Here is a 23,811-nt window from a genome sequence, read left to right as displayed (position 1 = left end):
AAAAGAGTGACTACGTTGGAGATGCAGTTTGGTAATTACAGACAGTCGCCTTTTTGGAACTTATTTTCAACCAATCTATAAAAACTAATGGCATCAGAATGTATTTCTGTAATTACATCGAATAAAAAGTTTTAGCTATTATGAATGTTTTCTCTAGATTGCTTTCATGAAATCTTGATGATAATTGTTTTTAAAGTCAGATCAGAGCTAATACTTTAGGCTTTAGGTATTTTTACAGTCCAGTGACCTCTATCAGTGAATTAACCTGTTGAAAAATTAAAAACGAAAATAATTTATTGCTTTAAATTTTTAAAATTGTATTTTATTGTTTATAATAAATATATATATATATATGTAAAGTAATATTAGCTTTAGAATTTTTATTATACATAATGTAGGCTACCGAGTTGCTTAATTTTTAGCTGTTTCGTGTCGTTATTAATTAAAGTATATCTTACAGAAGTGCAACTCAATTTTGCTTATTTGTCTTAGATTACATATTTTTATATATTTTAAATCATTGTCTTCCATCGTTTAAAGTTATGTTGGGCTTAAACTAGTTTCGCTTAGCTTAATGTGTTGTTGTGTTCTTGTTGGTTTCACAACATTCTTTAAAAAAATACTTTATTCTAAAGTATCGAGCCTACAACTTATAGTAATGTTAGGTCAGTGCTATGCTTGAATTCCTATTTGTATATGAATGGCATAACAAAATTGCAAATAAAATATATAATATATGTAAAGAATATACAACACGTTAAAAGAAACTAAAATGACAAGGATGTAGGGGTGCACGGATAAGTTTGGTTAACAAAAATAAATAAATAGATTGAGAACTTATTGAATAAATACTATATGAAATACGTTGCATAGTTGCCTGTCTCTCTCTCATTATGCAAGGAACAAATTATATTTATACGTATATGTAGAGAACTGTCAGGAGGAGTTTCAAAAGTGAGTTATCCTTCTATAAAACGGAACAATTCTCGCAACTCTAAATTAGGCTAAACTTATTTGGCCTGCACTCTAGGCAGGTTAAATAGTTACAACTGGTTTGGGTGTGTCTCGTCTTTGCACTTAAACGTTTAAAATTAAGCTTAGGCGTACAAATAATTTAAATGTATGATGCTCTTAAGTTTGCCTTGAAACGTGTGTATTTGATTCTTCCGCAACACCATTCGCGTGTGAGTCTGTGTGTTGAACAACATTTGATTTATATTCTTGTAGGCAATTGGTTTTTGAATAAAAAAATAAATTTTGTATGCACATCCAACAGTGTGGTAATATCAATTAGTTTAGCTTGGCTTATGTTTGAGTTATTATTCATTTTTTTACAGTAAACGCTTCGGTTTCCCATTTCCCGTTTGTTGGTGGCCAAATGTGACGATTTTTGAAGTATTCCAAAACCCAAGGGAAACGTTTTAATGTTGCTGACAGTACAAGGCTGACCTCCAGCTTTGTCCCATGAGCAACCGGAATCACTGCTGAATAGTTCTGAGATTTCTAAAAGAAGTAAGTGGTCGGCATTATGGTGGCACTGTTCAAAAATCGACCCATTTGGCCACCCATTAGCCCCTACGCGGCGAACAACTGAGCAGCAGCAGCAGCGGCAGCCTGTTGCTGTTGTTGCTGCTGCTGCTGTTGTTGCTGTTGGGGAGTGCTCGCCAGGATGGGGATGGCCGTGCCGTCGGCGGTCAGGATCAGGGTCTGCGTGGCCTGGGGCGCCGCCGTTGCCTGTTGCGTCTGGGTCGTCGGTTCGGTGGCCAGGGCCACGTTGCCCGGCAGCGCTATCAGCTGATGCTGGCCCGCCTTGCTGGGATGCGGCACCTGGGTGGCGGCAATTATGCTGCCGTCGGCTGATTGCAGCAGGATGGTGTTGGCCGGCAGATTAAAGCAGGTCACGGTCCCGTTGGAGGCCACTGTCTGCAGCTGTAGCGGAGGCGGTTGGGGGGCCAGCAGCATAGTGGCTGCCGTTGTGGCCGCCGCGTTGTTCGCGCTGCTCAGGTCGAGCCCGTGAGTGGTCGTCGCCTCCTGCAAATCTGGTTGTTCCTGGCTGGGCTCCTCGTCAATAATCTCCTCGACCAGGTCGTCCTCGTTGAGCTCCTCTATGATGTCGTCCTCGTTCTCAATATATCCGGAGGCCTCAACGCCGGAGCTGACCAAGTTCACGACGCCCGGAGGCGATGGCGTGGGTGTGGGCATGGCCAGGTAGTTTTCGCCAGACTTGGCCGTTACGGCCGTGCCCTTGGGTATGCGGAACTTTCGCAGAATTTGGGCAGTCGAGGAGGACAGCGCGCCCAGGGCCATTGCATCCTCGTCCAGGTCATCGTCGAGCTCCTCGTCCTCGGCCAGAAGTTCTTCTTCGGCCACGGGCTGCTGCTCCACCGAGGCTGCTTCTGGGGCGACGATAACTTGGCGCTGATTGCGACTGGACGCATTGACGCGCACCAACGTGACGCCCCCGTTTCCGCTTCCGGTTCCACTTCCGGCCTTGGTGTTGCCGTTAAGAATACTGAGCTGCGGTTGCTTGGCGGCTCCACGAGCGGCCAGCAGGATGACAGGCGTCTTCTTGGCCGCCGGCTTGAGGCCATTGCTCGCGGTGCTGTTCACCACGGAGGACACATTGTTGCCGCCGGCTGCGTTGCCAGTGGGGTTGCCACTGCCGCTGCTGCTGTTGGTGTTGGGAGGAAGGATGGCATTAGTCGCATTGCTTGTGGGAGACGGCACATGGGACTGGACAGGGGCATTGGGCATGGGAGAAGTTCGGCTCGAGTAGCTGACAAAGTCGGCGAACTTGTCGACGAAGGTGGTGGTGCTGCTGCTGCCGGGGGCGATGTTGCTGCTGGCGCTGCGACTGCAACTTTTGTTGCTGTCGGCCAGGCGAGCACGGGCATTCGCCTGCTTGACGATGATTTCTTCGTAGTAAATGCGACACGCTTCCACTTGGCGACGCTGCGAATCTTCAGGTGTTGTGTTCTTGGTCTGATTCTGATTCTGATTTGGACTGTTGGTGGTGGTGTTCTGGGTTCTGTGATTGCTGGGTGTGTATGGCCGCTTGAACTTTTGTTTCTGGTTGTTGTCTTGTTTAGAAGAACCTGTTGTTGTTCATGTGGTTGTTGTGTCGCATGATTATGAATTTTTGTGTGCAAATCATAGGGAATAACACAAAAACACAAACAACAGACGAACGGAAAATGTTGTCGGGTGAAAAAAGAAAAAATAAAAACAATTTGATTAGCATATTTGCTGGATTCTTATTTTGATAGGTGTTAGTTTTTGTTTTGACTCCTTTCATTCAATTTAGATGTTAGATATGCTTGAATCAAAGTTAATTTTGGGTTAGTAAATGATAAGACGCTCATGAATGATATCTCAATTGGATCGAATGTAGATGTTGGTGTATCTTAGATTGTGTTGTTTTTGGTCAGTGGTCAGTCAACTGCTTTCACAGACAATCATATGGGATTTATACATCTCTGAGAATCGGTGCAAGCAGTCCCCCAGTTTATAGTTAAAATGCAGTAACCCGAAGTACATTGGTTAATCACAAAACAGAAAAGAGGTGTGCAAAACAAAATCAAAACAAGGAAATAAAGCGAATAAACAAAAGTACACATACCTTTCACTAATTGTCCAATATTATATTATTAAATGTTTTGATTTATATTTGTGTTTTATTCGTATTGGGTGTGTTGGAGATCGTTATTTGTTTGTTTCTTAGTTGATGGCCGATGCTGTTCTGGCATACACACAACAAGTGATGATGAGGAAATGAATGAATCAGTGAATGAGGCTTGACGAGATGTCCTCAAGCAATTGAGTATTAACGGTGGTTACGCGACGGAAGTAAGTACACTAATGTTTCGATAAGTTAGTACGCTGGATTATTATCCATGCTTGGCCGCTGATCTTGGCAAACATTGAAAATGGCTTCCATTTGCGTTGCTTTTGACTGGGGTTATGGGCAAGGTTTTCACATTACACTCGTTTCGTTAGCGATCTTGTTTTTCATTGCGAACTCGTGGCAGAGTCTCTTATTTGTTAAATAGAATTTTTGGTACTTTGGCTGCAGCTGTCTGTGGTGGCCGATTGTTCAGAGAGCTAGTAGCACTGCCTCTGATATATCGTAGCTACGGTTATAATGCGTGTTTTTATTTAGGCGAGTGTTATATTGTTGGGTTGTTGTTTTGATTGATTGATTGGTTGGTTGGTGGGTTGGTTGTGTGTACATAAAATAAAACAAGAGAAAAAGAAAGAAAAAGAACAAAATTGCATTGAAGTATAAAACGTATTCGAACACAAGTATTTCTCGAAACAAAAGGGAAACGAGTTGGTTATTATGATTAATTCGGGGGATTAATTGGGGGTAATTGCTGGCATATCGTTTTACAAGGAAGCAACAACAAGCCACACAAGGAACAGTCTATTCGAAATAGAGTGCGATACCTCTGTGGGTTTATGATTGGTAAATAAATAAATGCACAAAACTCAATTCATACGACTAAGATACAAACTGAAAAACTCTGTTAACGGCTACAAAATAATACACATACGTAAGAAGTAAAGTTTTACATAATGGATGAGTACAAAGTATAACTAAAATATGCATAATCCTAATTTAAAACTAAACAAGATAATGCTTATTTTATCCCCCATCCCCGTAATGTTCAGTTTCGTGTTTTTGTAGGCGGCCATTGGGTGTTTAAAGTGTTCTTTTTTGATATCAAGTACACCGTCGTCGCGAGACTCTAAATACGTGAAAGGAAGATCAGCGTCGCAATCGCAATGAAAGGGTTACGGAGGCAGAGTTAGCAATATCGATAGAGTTATAGATACAGATACAGAGATATAGTACAGATACAAATACAGAGCGGCAATCTAATCGAGCGCGTTACACTAAGAGAAGTCGGGCAGACAGAGGAGGGGGTGGGGTAGTGGGCTGGGTTAGTTGGAAAGAGCGTTTACCTAATTTCTTTGGTTTCCAGCAGCGACGAGGTATTCACATCGTTCACCGCATTGATCATGGAGGTGGGCGAGAAGGGCAGGTGGTACATGGAGGCGGCGTCCAGGGCGTAGGCGTCGCCGCCCTTGATCAGCAGCTCGTTCTTCAGCTCCATGAACTGCTGGTGCGGATTGTGGTGCGTGGCGAAGGGCTGTTGCTGAAGGAGTTGCGTCTGCTGGTGGTGTTGCTGCTGGTGGTGCTGCTGCTGCTGGTGGTGCTGTTGGTGCTGGGTCTGCGCGTCCAGCGCGTTTGCATTCAGCGTGGGCTGCGCGCCGGCGTGCGTTGTAAAGGTGTACTGGGAGTAGGGACACAGGTCACCCAGTTCGGCTCCCTCCAGCTTGGGCTGGAAGTTCTGCAGGCCGTCGGGCGTCAGGATCTGGTAGCTTTGTACCGTGCCGATCACGTGCTGCTGCTGCTGTTGCTGCTGCTCGGCCGACGCCGGAGTGGCCGCCCCCGTGGAGCTCAGATAGGTCACGTTGTCCAGCTCGTAGTGCGGCTGCTGCTGCGCCTGGCTGGCGGGCTGTTGCGGCTGCTGTTGCTGCTGCTGGGTCGTCTGATATGTGGTCGGCGTGGACTGCTGGCGCTGAGCCTGCGGCGCCGTCGTGTATATCGCCTGGGTTCCATCCAACTGCAGGGGCACCAGGTTACCGGCTTGATCCTGGATCATGATGCTCTGGCCGTGCAGCTGTTGTTGCAACAGCGCCTGCTGCAGCTCCAGTTGGTTCGAGTAGATCAGCGTGGTGGTGGGCGCTGTCGGTTGACCGCCATTCGGCGTGGCTGGGCCTCGCTGCAGGCCCACGGAGCTGGTGGCCCCCGGATTGGCCAGGGCCAGCTGAGCTCCGCCAGGGAGGATCATGCCGCTGAAGTCCAATGACGGAAGCGTCTGCAGCTGATGCTGCGGCTGCGAGGGCGTCGAGGGCGCCAGCGTAGTGGTCAGGCTGTGCTGCATCTGTTGTTGCTGCTGCTGCTGGGAGTGACTCACGCTGACCGGCGTCAGGGCCAGAGACTCTCCATTTTGAACGTCATCCAGCACACTGTCGATCTGCGCCAGTCGCTTCTTGGCCGGCGTGCTGCCGTCGCCGCCCTTTGACTTGCGGACCCGTGGAGTGCGAGCGGTACGCGCCCGCTTCGACGGCGGACCGTCAGCCTTCAGAGGTGTCGTGGTGGCCGACGGGGGCATGGGCACGTCGCCGTGCTTGTCCTTCTTGTGCATCTTCATCTTGTCCGGGCGAGAGAACTCCTTGTTGCAGATGGGGCAGGCGAAGATTTTGCGGTTCTGGCCCTCATGGAAGAGGTAGGCGTGCCGCTGGAAGCTGTACTTGTTCTTGAACGTCTTGAAGATGTCGTTCTTGGCGCAGACCAGACAGTAGGCCACTCCGTCGATGATGTGCTCGTAGCGGGCAATGTCCAGGCCGCGTACACTCATCTTCTCCAGGTACTCGCCCTGCTCGTCGTCGGCGATGACGCGCGTCTTGCGCTTTCGCTTCTGCTTGGCGGCCGCCGCCGACCCCGACTTGGGCACCATGGAGGACACCACTGTGGCGCCCGATCCCGCCTGGTCTTGGCTGATCGTGTAGCTGGTGGTGCCGGCCGCCTGCTCCGCCGCCTCGGCCTCTACCTCGGCCTTCATCACTTGAAACTCATCGTACTCGTGCTCCTGGTCCGGATCGAGCTCATGCTCCGGATCGTGCTCAAGGCTCTGCTCCTCGTACTTCACCTGCAGCAGTCCGGTCTCCTCATCGTCCTCCTCGTCGCCGACGATCCCGTGCTGGGGCTCGTACTTGATGATGTCGGCGGCCACGGCGCTGCTGCCGTTGCTCAGGCAGTCGCTGCTGCCGGGCTCGCTCTTGAGCACGTGGTACTCCTCGTACGTGCTCCCGTCGAACTCGATGATCGTGCCGTCCGTGTTGACCAGGGCAGTGGTGGTCGTGGTCGCGGCGGAGTTGCCCTGCGATACGGGAACGGGAGTGGGGGCCGCGGAACTGACCGCCGGCATTCCGCCGTTGTAGTTTTCGAACACTATGGTGGTCGGGGTTTGTCCATCCTCGCCGGTGGTGGTGATATAGTGGTAATGTGGCTGCTGCTGTTGCTGGGCGTTGATCGTGTCCACTCCGTTGGTGTTGGCGTTCGTGTGCAGGATGGAGGACGAACTAATAGTTGTGACCACATTGTCTTTTGTTTATATATTTTTGAAAATACATATTTGGTTCGGTTCATAAAAGATGTGTTTGAATGTAATATTTGCATAAATCAATAAATCAATTCGTAATTGAAATCGAAATCAATCAACAATTCACTCAAATCAGGTTCGCATAAAACAAATGTAGTGCAAAATGAAAGCTACTTGCGGCCAACTGGATGTAAGTACCACAGATGTGGGGCATCTGTGGCGTTTACACGGGCCTCTTGATCAAATCAATTGGAATCGGCATTACAGGATACATAGATAGAAAGTGAGTGAATTGGTTTTTGTTTGTCGGTAGAATTTGTGTTTACTTAGATCTACTTTACAGCAATCGTAATCGTAACTCTGGTACAGTACTCGCAACTCAATACGCACTAAATAAAGTAAAATTAAATAAATTATCGACTTGAATAACTGGGGTAATAGGAGGTAGCAGGACAGAGTAAAGGGTGAAACTGGTGGTGTGTTGGCCAACGTTGGTCAGACTCCTCCTTTGCGGAGGAGCTGAGAACGGATTGTGCTTGTATTGTGTTAAGAGTGGAAAACATAATATGAAAGGTAGGAGAGGATAGTGTCATTGCTAAAAATAACTAAATCATAAACGCAAATCTAAAAATTATAAATCAATTTTCAAATCTGGCGCCCAAGTGCTGCGCTGAGTCCGCGCGCATGGGCAGCACTGACGCGCTCCGCTGGGCCGCAAAGGTCTCACTTTTCCACCCCTGGGCGCCAAAAATTTGAATTCGTTAATCTTAAGCTAGCTAATAAGGTAAATTAAAATACGTGATCAACAATTGAGCCTTTTTCGACGCGCTTTGCACGGAGTTTCCTCGGTTGAAATGATTTGTGCATTTATTTATGTGATAGTTCCAATATTCACGACATTTCGAGAAGAGACAGACACAGACCTGGGGAAGTTTGTCGCAAATTAAAGACGAGCATGTAGTGTGTGGATCAGTCGAAAGCGGTTGTTATTAATTGGGCGATGCGATTGGATTTTGATTTAGCTGATATAGGTCGGTGGTTAATTCAGGACTTTACTTTGTAGCCTTTTCTTTCCTTTTCCATTTTATTTCTCGGCAGGGGCAAAAGGTGTGACAAGAACACGGCAAATGGAAGTCAAATTCATTGTTCTTATTCGATACATTCTCTCTGGATGCGCGGTTGAACTTTGGCACAAAAAGTTTAAAAACAAAAGAATGCAATTTTGAATGTCGGATGGCAAGATGTAATGGAGTGGATGATATGGAATTGCTGTGCGACATTTACGAAACGAAACATTTGATTGGAATCGAGTTTGGCCAATTCGGATGACGATCAAATCATAATTTGGGTGAGTTTGTATTTACAATGAGCGGTTAGTGGTAATAGCTTCAACTGAAACACCAAATACGAGTACACAAGAGGGTTAAACCATACACAAAGACTACAACCAACAAACAAATAAACACAAAGCGAACAAGTTCAAGGCGGACACTTACCGGCAACACTGGTTGCAACATTCCGTTGCTGCTGCTGCTGTTGCTGCTGCTGTGGACTACTGGCCGTAGTTTGATATGAGGCCGTGGCGGCGGTTACGGCATGTCCGTTGGCATCACAGAGAATCTCATTTTGCAGCTGATAGACACTTCCGTCCGTACTTCCGTACTGTTGCTGCTGCTGCTGTGGAATGCCATTTAGGGTATTGGCCGCGGGCAACATGTTGACGTAGACAATCTGTTGCTGCTGCTCTTGACTAGACTTGGATGTGGAGGCTTCTGTGGATGCTTTTGCTGATGCTCCTCCTCCCGATGCGGCGGTCGGTTGACTTAGCTTTGGTATCTTGCCCTCGAATTTACGCGGCTGTTGCATAAACTGCAGTGAGTGCTGCTCCCTTTTGGCATCTGAAAGAGGTCAATCGGTAGAATTTAGTGCTTGATCGGGCCAATGTTTTCATTGATTGTGATTAAATGCGGTTGATATTGTTTTTGTTGGTGTAAACACAAAGACACACGTGGACGGGGGGTTTCTGGGGAAGCATTGCGAATTGGGTTGAGTTGGGATGGGGTGAGCAGTCTAAGCGAAAGAACAAGTGAAGCGGATTCTGGGGCGGCAAAACAAGAAGAACAGGCCCAGGCAGCACCAACACCTTGGATTTGGTTTAGTAAAACAGTTTTGGTTTTTGGTTAGTTTTTAGCATAGACTTAAAAGCGTGATCGTATATTTATCTGACGCACTCTTATAATTAAAACAAACTAGACGATATATTTGTACATTAAACACAAAACAGAACGATGTAACGCAGGACAAACGGCTTAAAACATTGAATTTTGACAGAACAAAAAGGCTGTGGAATGAGGAATGATGTTGCTAAAGGGGGTTGGCATTCGGGGCATTGGGTTTGGGGCTTTGGATGGTGGTCGAGTGAAGCTGTGATTATGTGGATGCAGTGGTGCAGTGGCTGTTTAAGCTGCTGCTCTCACCTCCGCCGGCATCTGCTGCTGCTGGGGTCAGTGATGTGGTCACACCAGCAGTTGCTGCTGTGGGCGATGCTGCGGCAGCGACAGTTGGTGCCGCCGGAGAGGTGGTACTGGCGTCCTTTTTCCGCCTGGTCGGAGTCTTTCGGGGTGTTCCGCCGGCCTTGCCACGCCTCGCACCGCGCGACGTGGAGGAGGTCGAGGAAGCCGGCGAGATGGAGCGATCGTCCTTGGTGCGCGGACTGCGCCCCCGACTGCTATTTCGTGAGTGGCTCTTGCGCTTGGACGCCACCCAGTCGTCGTCGTAGTCGGCATCGTAACGCCGCTTCTGCTTGCGCCGCTTGAAGTCCTCCTCCTCGTCGTCGTCCTCTGTCAACGGGAAGATTCAAGAGGCAGACAGAAATGAAAGACAGAGAACAAGAGCGAGAAAGGGAAAGATTATAGATCAACTGCTGGGGATCGGGTCGACTCAAGACCACCTGCCGGCCCACACACCTGTGCCGTCGTCTATGTACTCAAGCAGCTCCTGCTTGGTCTTTAGGTCCGCCGGACTTTGCAGGCTCATGGCGTCCTCGTTGGCAAAGTCACCCTCTTCCGTCGCCAGATCACCGGTGTCCAACGTGAGCACGCTCTCCTTCAGCATGGCCTTGACATCGTCGGGCACGTTGGGATTCTGCTGGATTTCATCCAGGTCCAGATCAGGATTACGTTCCTTAAAGCTTTTGGCCTTGGTCGGGTTGCATTGCTTCTTCATTCTGCGGAGGAGCAGAAGAAACTGGAATAAGACACGATGGAAGCGCCGGGAGGCACAAGGAAACCTACTTTTTATCACACAGCAAGACATCGAGGTGTGGTGGCAGGGGAGCGGCGCTGGGCACCCCATTCGCCGGATCCTCCGGATGCCGACCCACATCGCGCCCCTCCATCCACAGGTCGTAGCGGTCGCCCTGGAAGCGCTTGACGAACGTGTCCATCGAGATTTTGACCATGTCGTTGCTGCAGGTGCACTGCACCGCCCGCTTGCCGTACTCGATCCAGCGCTCCATGGCAAAGTTCGTGGACTCGGCGCAGTTGAAGCCATGATTGAAGCCGGCATGGTAGCCGAACGGAAATGTGATCATGATCTCGCCAGCCTCCTGCGTGATCTGCAAGAGCCGGAATTAGTGGATCCGCTTTACGGAAAATACTACTGATACACGCACCTTACTGACGGGCACGTCGTGCTGCTTGAGGATCTGCGGCGAGATAAGCGTCATCTTGTGGCGCAGATAGGCGTTGCAGTTCTTGTAACTGGCCGGGAAGTACTGGTTGGCCACCTTCTCCAGCTTGCGGCCGCACTCTGGCGGGACCACGTACCACGTCTTTGGAGCCCCAAAGTGCAGGTAATTGATTGAGTACAGGTCCATGTCCTCCGTGTGCCAGGCGAAGGTCGTCTTCCACATGCCGAAGTACAAGTACGCCGTGTTCACGCCGTCTATCTGGATGTTGTAGTCTTTGTTCACATAGTCTAGGATGGTGCCCAGCCGGTTGATGTTCCAGCTCTGCAACGGCAAAGGCAACGAATCGTCAACGGAAACTCAAACCCTATCCCCAACCCTGTCCAACTTACATCCTGGTCGGTGTCTGTGATGCTCCCGCTGACATCTGCCCCGTAAATGGGCGCCACATATGTGATGTTCTTCCAGTACTTGCGCTCCAGATCCTCAAAGTCAAAATGCTTGGGTGTGGCGTAACGCTCGGTGCTGGCCAGTTCGCTGAACTGCTTTACTGTGAGTGGCTTTTTCTGGATGTTAATCTGCTGGTAATAGCCCTGTTTGCCGGTGACCACCTGGCAGATGGGAGCCGGAATCATGACGTTCAGGGCGTCGAGATCGGCGTAGCCACTGCGGCGGGGCACCCATTCCGGCGGAGGCACCACCTTGGCCAGGCCGGCCTTGTGAGCGCCCTGGGACTCCATGTAGGCAACGTACTTGGGGAAGTCCTTGAACTCCTCCCAGGTGGGTCGAAAGACCATAATGCGGGGCACCTCTGACATTTTCATTTTCCCCACTGCTTTGTTTTCGTTTTATTCGGAGAAGTCGGCTTTTCTACTCTTCGAGACAGCGTTCTCTCGGAATCTGATGCTTCGATCTGGAACTGTGATAGAAGCAGCATTAAAACTCCGTACTCCCGTTCGGCCCATTAATCCCGGGCAGATGCCTAGCCCGTCCGCCCGACTGCCTGCCTACGTCCGTCGCTAAGAGCTCAGAACTCAGTGCTCAACGATCGGATCGCTTGGGATCGGCTGCCTGTCACAAAACAAACAGAGAAGGAGCGCCGAAGGAACAGCTGCCACTTTTCGAGGTTTTTTTTAATGGGCGCGGCAGCAACAACAGCAGGCAGGCAGGCAGGCCGACTGGCAGGAGAATAGAGGCTGGCAGGATATGCAGTTGCCCCTGCCCCTTCCCAGTTTTTCGAGTGGTGTTCCTCCTGTGCTAGCAGGACCCATAATAACCCATAGGAACCCATAAAAAGTGCAACGATCGTTCTTTCTGTAACCTTAAAACTACGAAGAAATGTTGTAAATTGAATAAGTATATCATATTTCATGCAGAACCAGCTAAACATTGGGAGTTAAGATGAAAGCGGTTTTATAGAATTTATGTATATGACCTGAAAAGGTTAAATTAATTGCATTTTCTTACCAAACTTAATTTAAATAAATTATTTAACGATTATGGGTATGTTATAGTAATACCAAGACTTATTTTAAAAAAATAATAGAAAACTAATTGTAAATTTAATAAAATAAAGCAATAAATTCAACACCTAGTGGGTCTACTGCTAGATTTTTGATACTTACTGGTACTGACAGCTTTTTTACAAATTGTTTCACCAGCAATGTTTTCCAAAAATTGTATGTAGAATATTGTCAACTTAACTTTAAATATATCGCCCAAATTATATTAACAATGTTTTAAATTAAAGTTAAGGGAATTAAAATTAAACAAGCTTAGATATATTACAAGTCTGTGTGCCAAAGATAATAGTTTTAACTTAATAGTAGCTGAAATCACGACAATAAATCAATTCAAATCTAAGTATCTAGATTCCTAGAAGAATATCTGAAACCAGACTTCAATGTTTCTATTATAACAGTTCATTAATCTTGATAACTCGGTTTTTGGCCTCATTTATCACTTGTTCTGGGCTTCGGTTATATACAAGGATTTTCATGGATGCAGACTATAAAACCAATTGGGAACACTCCTCCATTATTTCTTTTTAAAAAATGTATTAAAGTTTCGCTTTATAGCTAAAGTTATAACTTTCTAGCACATTTTAAAGCGTCTAATAAAAAATAACAAATAAATACACAGTTCATGCGTAATTGAAGTATTTCGCTGCCTGTATTTCTGTATACGTTAAGCCTCCCAAAAAAAGCACAATAAATCAAGCTGAAGGGATAATTAATTATTGAGTGCCAGGACGAACCGTTATCCCCGCGGCAAGTCATTTATAGGGATTGAAAACGCCCAATAAGCAAATGACACAAATCCGGCGACATTTTCCCAGTCAATACCAATGGTTTTCCGTTTGTTTTTCCTATTTTCCGTACAAGCAGACTGGAAGCTCTGCAGGCCGGAGGAACAGCAAGGATAACGATAACGAGGACAACGCTGTGCGAGACATCCCAGAGAACTAGATGAAAATTTACGCAATTTTTCGGCCACGCAGAAAACTGTACCACCACCCGACGATTTCAGAGAGCGAGAACTCAACAAAAAGAAGAGCGGGAGCGGAGAGCCGACGATGATGGGGAAGGGGAGGGTGAGGGGTGAAGGGGGGCGATGACGAGTGCGCAAAACTATTTGCTAGTTACAAAGAGAGAGCAAATATGGGAGGGAAGTAACGAGAGACTTTATGCAAAGGAGCGGGCAGGATATTCTCGTTAAAGGGGGGACATTCAAAATGGACGAGTCGCAAAGCAGCGAGTACGTATGTGCTTGTGTGTGTCTGTGTGTTTACGAATGTGTGGTTGTGTTTGTGAAAGGACGAAATTTGGAACTCACTTGTGATGTGCTTCGATGGGTTTTTCTGCTTCTCTAGTTTATTCGATGCTCTTCTCCGTGCGTAAATCCCAACAAAATGGCAAAAGTACTTGTGTGACTATATGAGTAACGCTTGCTTGTTTTTGTTGTTGTTCTCGCTGCTGCTGCGTTGCTTTTGTTTGTATTGGGTTGTAGTTTATTGCACATTATTTTATGGTGTATTTGCATATGAAACTTCTGCTCCTTTCAACTAACTGTAACTAATTTGCACAATTTGATGTTTGATACGATACACTGAAGCACTCTTTCGTTTTGCGATTCTTGTAGAATGATTTAGCTTTGGCTTTGGTGCTTTATTTGCTTAATTTTATGTTATCCTGCAACATCTGATGGCGTCGTTGTATTGCGTTTTACAGTCTTTGACTTGGTGGCTGCTCTCTCTCTTCGAGGATGTATATATATGGATGTATATGCGTAGGTACTAGCTAACTATAAGCACTCACGACGGGCGCGACATGTCTGAGCGGTCTGAGCGGCAAGCGTCGACTGAACGGCAATTCGATGCCAGGACGATGGCGACGCAGGCGTCGAAAGAACCCGCTCCTCGTTCGCACTCACACACACACTCGCGTCGCACGAGAGCGTTGTCCTTTTAATGCGAATGCTCTGGTCAAAGCATAATGCGAAAGGAAAATTGGTGTAGAGCGAGAGGGAGACGGCGCAAACAAGTTTGACAGGATAATTGTGGATAGGGAAATGCAAGCCGAGAGGAAAACTGGCCGTTTTAGTCGCTCCCTCTTTCCTCCATCCGAACGCCGAACAATGCCTTTTCCCTGCTCTTTCGTTCCATTGCGAAAAGCGAATGTGGCGAAAATGCATTCGCCATTCGAAACGCTCTCTCACAGTCGGGACTTCCTTTCGCAAATTCTCGCTCTCTAAGCAGACGGAGAAATCGCAAAGGACTTAATCCTCATTATGCATTGTCCTGGCCTGGATTTCGGATTTTGGCGAAGATCTAATCTAGGGCTTACTGATCTCGGATCGCAAGCGATCGCTCGTAGGTAAACGACAGTGGCAGGGGATCGAGTTTGAGGATCCACTTGAGACGGGAAACAAGGATACTCTTACTTGAGACGAACCCATGTGTCGGGTTTTTAATAATTGCATATTTTTGGAAATCATTGCAAAAGCAACAAACAGGATATGGGTTTAGAACAGACCGGTGTTTATTTTTATACAATCTATTATGATTTTTATTTGGCATGTTCTTTATTTATCTAAACAAAGCAGTTATTTTATTGAATCTAAATTTGACTACATTTTCGTTATCGTTTTAACAAATCAATGATGCTTCATAATTAATTAAATTAGTGAAACTAAACGATATTGTGCAAGTTTGGACCGTTTTTTAATTCCCATAGTAGCTATAAGACCCATTTACTAAATACGTCAAATCTGGGTACATATGGTTTTAACATTTACTGTCTATAGTTATAATATTATAAAAAGATGCCTAATTATGCTGATCAAGAATATTTACATACACACCAGAAAGGATTTTAAGTGAAATCCAAAACGATTTTAAATCCAGCAATGAAAGAAGTTAGATGAAAATCAAAAGAAAATAAGTACAAGTCGAACTAAACCCTGATCCATTACCTCTCTAGTAATAAAAACAGCCCACCCCAGTTGATTGCCTAATTTCCCAAAGCATAAAATTATAGTTAGGCAAATCCCTTATAATGTTCGATTCAATGGAACATGAGTTTCTCGAATATAAATTAGCACATCTGCATCAGCGAAGGATAACTGCAGCGAGCAATTACGTGATAGCGTTTCGATAACAAGCTTGGCCGCATCCTGTGAGCAGAAAACCCATACAAAAGCCAACATAAAACCATAAAACGAGATAGAGGGAGAGAGAGATACAGAGGAAGGAAACCGGGCTGAGTAATTACAGCCGCATAAAACGGCGAAAGGAATGGAATGCCGCGGAGCAGTATAATTTACAACATGTCATTAGTCGGGCAACGCCTAGGGAAAATGGAGCTCGGGGGAGCGGTTGGCGGAGAACGGCAGGATCAAAGCGTGACCAGAGCACAGAAGAATGGTCATACTGCTCGACAGGACTTGGGCGAAAAGCCAAAGTGGCGGGGTGCCCAAGGATCCTGGAAACTTGTTTCTCCGAAAGCAGCTCAGGCAGAACGCAAGGAGAGCGAGCGAGAGAGAGCAAAAAGGACGAAGGAGAGAGAGCTTGCACCAAAGCAGCGAGAATGACCAGGCGGCGGCTTCAACTTCCGGCAGGAATTACTCACTCACACACACCAACGCTGCAGTTGTGTACACAATGTGGTCATTGACTGAACGGTAAAAAGCGAAAACAGGAACCAGCAGCAGCAGCGGCAACAACAAAAACACAACAACTGGCGATGACGTCGTCGACGAAGAACACACGGAGAACCGACATAATGCGCGTCCCCTTTTTCCACATTCCCACTTCCCCCTCCCTCCTCCTGCCATTTCATATTTCATTCCACAGACACACACTCTCACACACACACATTCGTCCTGTGCCTCGTGTGATTTCACAAGGCATTTCTCTAATACAATTTCTCATAAAATTTCAATTCGAGCTCCGCTCTGCCTCAGCTGCGACAACAGCTACAAGATTATTTATGCTTTTTTCCTTGTTCCTGCCTCTGGTTGAGTTGTTGTTGTAGATGTTCCTGCCAGTTGCCCGTTTTATATCCTTTTGTGACGCTAAGCACGCGCGTCGAAGCCGCACAGTGGGCCCAAACGAGTTAATTGAAAGGTAATGATTTCAAATAGCTCCAAGATCTTTGGATTAAGTCTGTGAGGAACATTAAAAGCGTTTCATTTAAATCTAAAATAAATATATTGTTTGTTTTTAGTTTTATAATAAGACGTACATTATGCAAACCGCAAGGACTAAAAAACAGACTTTAAATTATTTGGGTAGCAGACAAGAAACGTCTAGGAGGATTTCTAAATCAGGGTATAAGTCTAATTTTGTTAATTTCCTTGGACAAAAATGACAGGAGTAGCTCTCGATGAAGGAATTATTATGATTATTTACCTTTATCGTTTGCTTAAACACATTTGAACTTCTCTATTTGAAGTTTTCAGCCCACGCGTCACATGCCAGTAAGTAGGCAACGATTTCTCCGAACCTAGGACCGCATATTTTTGTGATCATAATTAGCCTAAACTGTAATAATTTTCCATATTCAAGCGAAATTGAAAGAATGCAATGATTTTTTCGATCCTAGGACCTCATATTTTTGTGATCATATTTAGCCTAGACTGTAATAACTTGCCATATTCAAGCAAAATTTGATTAAATATTTATAGAACCTAAGTTTGATTCACTTCGTGAACTAAAATACCACTGTGCGGCGACGGCAGGCATCGACCGAAAAGCAAAGCACGCGTCCCCTTTTCGAAGTTTCCCTTTTGTTGTCCTTTATCTCAATTGCACAACTGTTTGGCTTTGGCTCGTTGCTCTGCCTTTGTTTTGTTTTTATGCTTTTCGTTCGTTACATTTTGGGATTCTGGTGCGTGTGCATGTGCGTGTGTGTGTCGGTGTCTAGTGTTCCTGCGAGTCCTTTTTATAAGCAGGCGCCCAGCTACAGTCGTCCTGGCGTCCATTCTTTCGGTTACTGTTGTTGTAGGCTAAGTGAATAAAGGCGCAGAAGGAGGAGGGGAACTCGAGGCGCATGACAAGTTTCCCGTTGCAGGCTTTCGGCGCACACTCGCTGCTCTCTCTCGCTCTCTCTCTCTCTACTCCTGCTCTATCATTTTCTATATTCCTCTACGCTCGCTTCTCTCAGCTGCAGCACGCCCAGCAGCTGCCAATCTAATTAATTCTCCTTTTCGCCATTGTTCGCTCTTCTATTGCTCGACACTTTTCGCATCCCAGGTCTATTGGTCAACAAAATGGCGGCCGTGTGGAGCATAAATCAGAAAGCAGAAAGCGCAAGGATATATGGCGGATATGTACGGTGAGCAAAAGGGAACTTCTTAAGATACCCGTGCCCGTGCTCAAGTGGCCACTTGGTGTTCCTGCCGGGAAAAGTCGATCGGAGCAGGATGTGCGCACCAGGACCTTCGTCACCACACGTACACTTTGTGTTCCAAATTAGGATCTGTGGCATTGCCAAATGTAGAACGAGGCCATGAGGCAGTGGAGTGTCCATGACAAAGTTAAGGGCCCCATTCATGTTTTCAAGGTTAGCTAATCAGCAGGGATAATTAAATTACCAGATCCGTAGGCTTCCTTTGTTTCACGTCTTATACGCAGCATTGCAAAATGTACTTCAATTCACTTTTCTTTCTATGTTTTATTGAGAGACACAACTTAATAATCACGTTGAAATAATGTGAGATGGATTATGAAAAAGTATTCTGTGAAATTAGGTAGATAGTCGACTTACTTAGATACAAGCTATTACTTAAATCAAATACCCAAATAAAACTAATTGTTCTCCTCTATCTTGAAACCAAGAATAAAGCATATGGATGAGAGGCTCGGAAAAGTATGCAATAAGCTCCCGAAGATACACCCAGTAACTTAGAACGGCACAATCGCTGTCAACACGGTAAATGCCATCCTAAGCCTGGCACAATACCATGGCTGTAACCCCTTAGCACGAACCATTTGAAGGCATACCCTCAGTGGGACTCGGAAGGATCGCATCGCACCACCCACCGGCGGCCACTGCAACCTCAACCACCCGGCGGGGCGACGACCTGTTGCGTTGACAACTTGTTCGCACTTCAACCACGGCACGGAACCACCACACCTGACCTGCGGACTTGCGACTTCGGGCGGGATCTGTGCCAAAAGCACCACCTAGTCCGGGGGTATGTTTATCACGCTTTATGAATGGGACCGGGAGCGGGAGCGGATGCTCCTTGCTCTGCCTCAACTACCACCGACGGCTCGCTCTGTTTTGGTTCAATTTGTTTTTTCTTTTTGGGAAACCCCTAAATGACGAAGACGTTGTGTGGATGGATGACATGCCGGCACACGCCACTCCACGACACCGAATCCATATCCGTATCCGTTGTTCCAGAGGTGGTGGGTTCAGAGGCACATGACCAAGAGCAAGAGCGGATACGGTCGGTGCCGGTGTCTGCTGGGGTTGCTTTTTCTGGGTTTGTTTACATTTTGGGGGTTTTCCCAACGTCCTTGCACCTACGAGAAGGCCGTGCGGTTCGCTGTGGTGCGTGCGTGTGAGCGGAACCACCCCATGCGCCATGTGGCCCAGAGCAAGTGCGCCAATGTAGGTCGGTGGTTGCTCTGGCTCTGGCTCTGGCTGTGGCTCTTGCCCTGGTGGTGATTCCAAAAATATGCCCAGACATGTCTAAGGGTTACTGCCACTGCCGCTGTCACAGCTCGGCTTTTGTTTATAAACATTGCGCAAAACAGCTGATTTTCGGCCATCCCCCATTAGCTGCGCCCCGCTTTCCGCTCCACACCCCCAAAAACTCTGCACTCCGCAAGGATAAAGTGTGCTCCAGGCGGAAAGTACTGCATCACCTGCATGCCGACCTCTTAATCGGAGAGCAGGACAGCTGGCTGGCTGGCACAGCAGCAGGCCGGCCCCTTGCAACCGACAGATGTCGATGTCGGCAGTGAGCTGCAATGGACGTTCGTGGGCAGGCAATCCAACGAATTGCAGCCGGCACTGAGGTATCGAAGTATTGAGGCAGTGAGCTAAGCAGAGCCGAAGGGATCGAGACCGAGCCTACATAGATGGCCTGCTGTTGCATTGATTACTTCACGGACGGGACTGTCGTTAACATCTGGTCCGTTTTCCCTTGCTCATCGTTCAGCGATCCTCGATCCTTGGCATGTGCCACGGGCCAAAGGACATCTGCCAGCTGCCTGCTGCCAGAGGGGCCCCCAACGATTCTATCAGACCCTGTTCTATAGTTCCAGTTTTTCAGCGCGATAATACGTCCTTTTTTTGGATACTTATAGCGGGAAACTGAAAAAAGCAAATTCAAGAAGAAATATAGGACGCGTTTTAGCCAGTTTTAATGAATTACATCCTTTGACTTGTCGCAGTAGTTGAAAAGTTACTTAGTTCAACTCGAAAAGTATAAAGGAGTATAAGTATTTTATTTAATTGTTTTAGGAACCAGCGGGGTTTGCCCTAAAAATATAAATCTTTAGTTTCAAAATAACATTTTAAATCATTTTTTAAAGAACGGAAAATACATAATATGATCTTCTTTTCCTTATGATATCATAATAATAATCAATAATAAAAAACACTTAAGTCGCAGGAACATGAAAATGGTTTTTGTTATACAAAACCCAAGCCCCAATCTAACAATTGGGTGTGGGCATCTTTTAGAGTTGGTAAGCAGAGCTGATATGCAGGCTCCATTGCCAGCTGCTTCTCCAGCATCAGAATTTCGATCAGCATCAGCTGCCTGACCCCACAGGAAGCCCTTCCAGAGATCGATCAGCCAGCATAAAAAACTTGCAGCAAACTCAGACCAAACAGCTTTTCAAAAATGAATTCTCCCAGCTGTAACTGGACACCGCAGCCCGCAGGAAAAAGGATGGGAATGGGGACTGGGATAAGGCCGTCACAGGAAGAGGGGAACGAGAGCCCCAACTGGGAAAAGTTTCGAGTTGCGCTCTGCACAACTGGCGGAGGGAACGAAACCGGTATGAGAACGGGGAAAGGACACGACTGCGATCGATGGTGATTACATACAATTTACGAGGAAGGAGTTGGTGGAAAGGTTCGACCAGAACTGTTACACCATTTGAGACATCCGCTTTCGGCTGTTGTCAAAAAGGAAGTGCAAAATGTCGCTAAAAATCACGGCTTCCCCGGACGTTTCAATGTTCGTCCTGTCCCAGTGGCAGCTGCATTTGCCACCGTGTTTGCGCAGGCGTACGTTGAACCCAGTTGCCCTGCTTGAAGGAGGCAGGTAAAAACAGACGCAGACAGAACGGCAGATGTTCGACTTCACGAGTCCTCTTTGTCGCAGGTCAGTTGCTGCCTCCAGAAGAGTTGATTTTAGTCATCCTGTCGTTGATCGGGGGCACGTCAAATGCTTGTCAAACATTGGTTTACCTTTGTCTGGTTTAAAGAAGTCATTGAACGTCGGGACATGGGTCTAAAAACCCGCAGATGCTATTTAGATAACAGTCCGGCCAAAAATTCAACGTCTTCTAGCAACGCTTCAATTCTCTAACTACGAACTATGTGGAAAAGTATTAGTTCACATGAAGTTAATTAATCGACTAATTGCTATGATTTTTGAGGAATTATTGATAGGCGATATTGAAAAAACATATTTTTGTTGATCTTGCGTACCGTTATTAGAAATTACACCATAGAAAATTAGGAAGTTAGTTCGAAATATATTTCTTTGAAAAAGAACTCAAAAAATGTTTACCCGGATCAGGGAAAGCAAAGAATTCGATTTGCAATTATTCATTTTTATAGCTCATACACTGCCTAGAGTTCTTTGAAAACAAGGAAATTTCGCATATTCCTAAGACAGCTTTAAAATGTAGACGGTCGATCGTCATGATTTTGGTACCCTGCACAAAGTATGCATATAAACTGTAATAGCTCACAAACAGTATTGAAACCGACTTGGAGGTTGATGCTGATCCAAAATACATATATGCGTGACCTTTTTACAATACCCGAGGGTAGAAAATGTATAATAGTCGAGTGCCTCGACTATCAGATACCTATTACTTAGCCAAAGAGAGTGCGAGGGAGACAGAGATATGCAACAGCAATCGGCGGGACTACGTTAATTGCTCCTAACTATTTAATGATCCGGTTTTAACCACTTTTAGCATTTCTAGCCTTTGTAGTTTCCGATATCTCAACGTTTAAAAGATGACAGACAGACTGACAAACAAACGGACATGGCTAGATCGGCTAATCTAGTGAATTTGATATATACTTTATAGGGTCGGAAACGCGTCCTGCTGCTTGCTAAATACTTTATAACGAATACTATATACCCTTTTACTCTACGAGTAACTGGAATAATAAACCAATTCTAATAGTATGAATTCTAAACCACTGCTCTGAAAATATGTAGGCTACCTTAGGGCGCCGTCCACTTTCAGAAGAATGGTCCAATTAGCCAAGTTCTGATGTTTAGGTACAATGAGACACAGAAGTTCGATTGCGTCCTACCTTTTATAAATACGTTCTTATAACTACCATTTCTGAAACAAAAAAGTATAACTTTAGCTATAACATAGACTGTTACTAAATAGATAGAATATGAACGAAGGCTTTTGTGAGCTTTAAAATCTGGGCTAATTATATATTTGAGTAGGCCTATTTATTAGATTCTTCTATCATTGTAAATTTTTCGTAATAAGATAGATTTGTAAAATACAAAATCCAATTCTTACAATTTCGAAACGGATTGGCGCTTAAAATTGTTGTTTTACTTTAAACGAATACTTTTGATCCTTTATTTTTAAAACAGATCAAACACGTAACATACCATATTTTGAAGAATTCTGATTAGGTTTTGTTTACTGGTAGTTTTAGACCTATGCCTTTACCAAGGATGATTTACTTACAGCAAGCCAAAAAAATGAATTAAAACAAAATTAATGCAATGCTTACTAAAATTCAAAAGCCAATTGATAACTTTTGAATCAGCACCCTACAACTTGCTATAGTAAAAACCCTGGAAGTACCCCGTAGTCTCGTAATATATGTAATTCCGGTTATTTTGTGTTGAGTATCTTTTACTAGCCAATAAAATTAACAGCATTGAAATCTGCAATCGACGCGGACTGTGTATCAGTCATCCGAAAAAAGGCAAAAACACCGGGCTGGCGACTTTCGCAAGTTAATGGAATTACATCGAGTCAACCGTTCCAGTAAGAGTGGGCGGAAGTGGGTGGTCGGCAGGCAGCCTCGGTTGGCGAATTGAAAAATCGATTTTGCACAGCGGACTCGCTGTTGCGAATCGCCATTGGGGAAACGGGCAGTGGTGGGCGCCTTCTGGCTGGGAACTCACCCGGTTGCTGCTGCAGTGGCTCCTCCTCCTCCTCCGTCTCCGTTGATCCCCCTTGGCGGGCGTCGCTGGAGGACTGCGGGGTACCTGTCTTCTCGCGTATTCCCAGCAATCCGCACTGCTGGTGCAACGGAATCGGGGAATCGAGGAATCGGAATCGGCGTACGTGACCGAGAAAAGGTGCACGTTCACAATGGACGCAGACGCAGTTTATTTACAATAGATTAGCTGCGCGATGCACATGTCTGGGTGCCTTGTTGTTGTTACGTTACTATTGCTAGTGTTTTGTGTCTCGTTGATGCTTAAATTTTTAAATTTGATTTGCACCCCCTCAACGGCACTGGGTTTCAGATTTTGTATATATTTGGTAACGATCCACTCGCCATTCTTATAAGATGGCTGCTTATCAGACGCTCGTCTCCAATCCAATGAACACACATTCGAGTTGGAACATTACACTGACTGACGCGAGAACTGTCACTTGCCTCGGGGGGTATAAGATGAAGTCCTCCCCCGATTTTCGTTAAATGGCCGTTTTCACTGGACGTTTCACAAAAGGACAACACAAATTGCACCAGTTTATGTGCTTTTTTCGCAAAAATCTTGCCCTGCAAAAACACCAAAAACACAGTGAAGGTGAGTGTGGCCAGATCTCAGCAGCGACCAATTCTAAATACCGATGCATGCCTATCGAAGGAGTTGCCGAGCTGAGAGGAGCCAACACCAGCTATAAAAGTAGCCAAATAAATAGCTATGCACATTTGTTTTGTTTATTTCTAATTTTCTAATCCTCAAAATTGATTTTCTCAGTATAGGTAAATAAAAGGTAATTGCTGACAGAACGCTTATACAAAACTGATATATCAGCATTATGTCGATCTAAAAATTGACAAAAACCTTTTAACCCTATCGTAAAGGGCTTTTTTCCTTGCGGCGAAAAGAACAATCCCTCAATATCTCTATAAGGTTTTCAAAGCTTTGACTTAAACAAACAGTATGCATGGGTGTTAGCATTGATATGCTCTATGAATGCTCAATATTTTCCAAACGCAATCACAATTAACATAATAGTACCATAAGTTTAAC

The 23,811-nt window shown here is 45.8% G+C and overlaps 1 protein-coding gene across 12 annotated transcripts; it reads right to left on the bottom strand.

Annotated features, from left to right (window-relative positions):
* Positions 1–292: 292 nt before the first annotated feature.
* Positions 293–23,385, bottom strand: Kdm4B (Lysine demethylase 4B). 12 transcript variants are annotated; one of them, XR_010653721.2, is made up of 10 exons: positions 22,729–23,385; positions 11,253–11,779; positions 10,846–11,184; positions 10,466–10,788; positions 10,139–10,398; positions 9,650–10,012; positions 8,669–9,070; positions 4,966–7,174; positions 3,620–4,130; positions 2,951–3,095 (listed from the first exon to the last, which is right to left on the bottom strand). XR_010653721.2 is itself a non-coding variant. In XM_017087698.4 (9 exons), exons 2-9 carry the CDS (start codon positions 11,682–11,684, stop codon positions 1,576–1,578), a joined length of 5,424 nt encoding a protein of 1,807 aa, XP_016943187.3. In that variant the 5' UTR covers positions 11,685–11,779; positions 22,729–23,383; the 3' UTR covers positions 293–1,575. The 12 variants fall into 12 exon arrangements, 10 of the variants coding, with proteins under 10 accessions (XP_016943187.3, XP_016943190.3, XP_016943188.3 ...); XM_017087698.4 differs by lacking the exons at positions 2,951–3,095; positions 3,620–4,130 and adding an exon at positions 293–2,671 and having other exon boundaries at positions 22,729–23,383; XM_017087701.4 differs by lacking the exons at positions 2,951–3,095; positions 3,620–4,130 and adding an exon at positions 293–2,668 and having other exon boundaries at positions 22,729–23,383.
* Between the last annotated feature and the right edge of the window lie 426 nt (positions 23,386–23,811).

This window comes from Drosophila suzukii, chromosome 2R (assembly GCF_043229965.1).
Source record: "Drosophila suzukii chromosome 2R, CBGP_Dsuzu_IsoJpt1.0, whole genome shotgun sequence".
NCBI lineage: Eukaryota > Metazoa > Arthropoda > Insecta > Diptera > Drosophilidae > Drosophila > Drosophila suzukii.
This window is presented reverse-complemented; position numbering and strand designations above follow the sequence as displayed.

Excerpts from the sequence above, each read along its gene's own strand:
- Kdm4B (XM_017087698.4), bottom strand. The coding sequence starts at position 11,684 with ATGAAAATGTCAGAGGTGCCCCGCATTATGGTCTTTCGACCCACCTGG. Across the intron at positions 10,013-10,138 it reads GTACATAGACGACGGCACAG|AGGACGACGACGAGGAGGAG; the intron begins GTGTGTGGGCCG and ends TCCCGTTGACAG. Across the intron at positions 2,672-4,965 it reads CTGGAAACCAAAGAAATTAG|CAGCAGCGGCAGTGGCAACC; the intron begins GTAAACGCTCTT and ends CAACACCAACAG.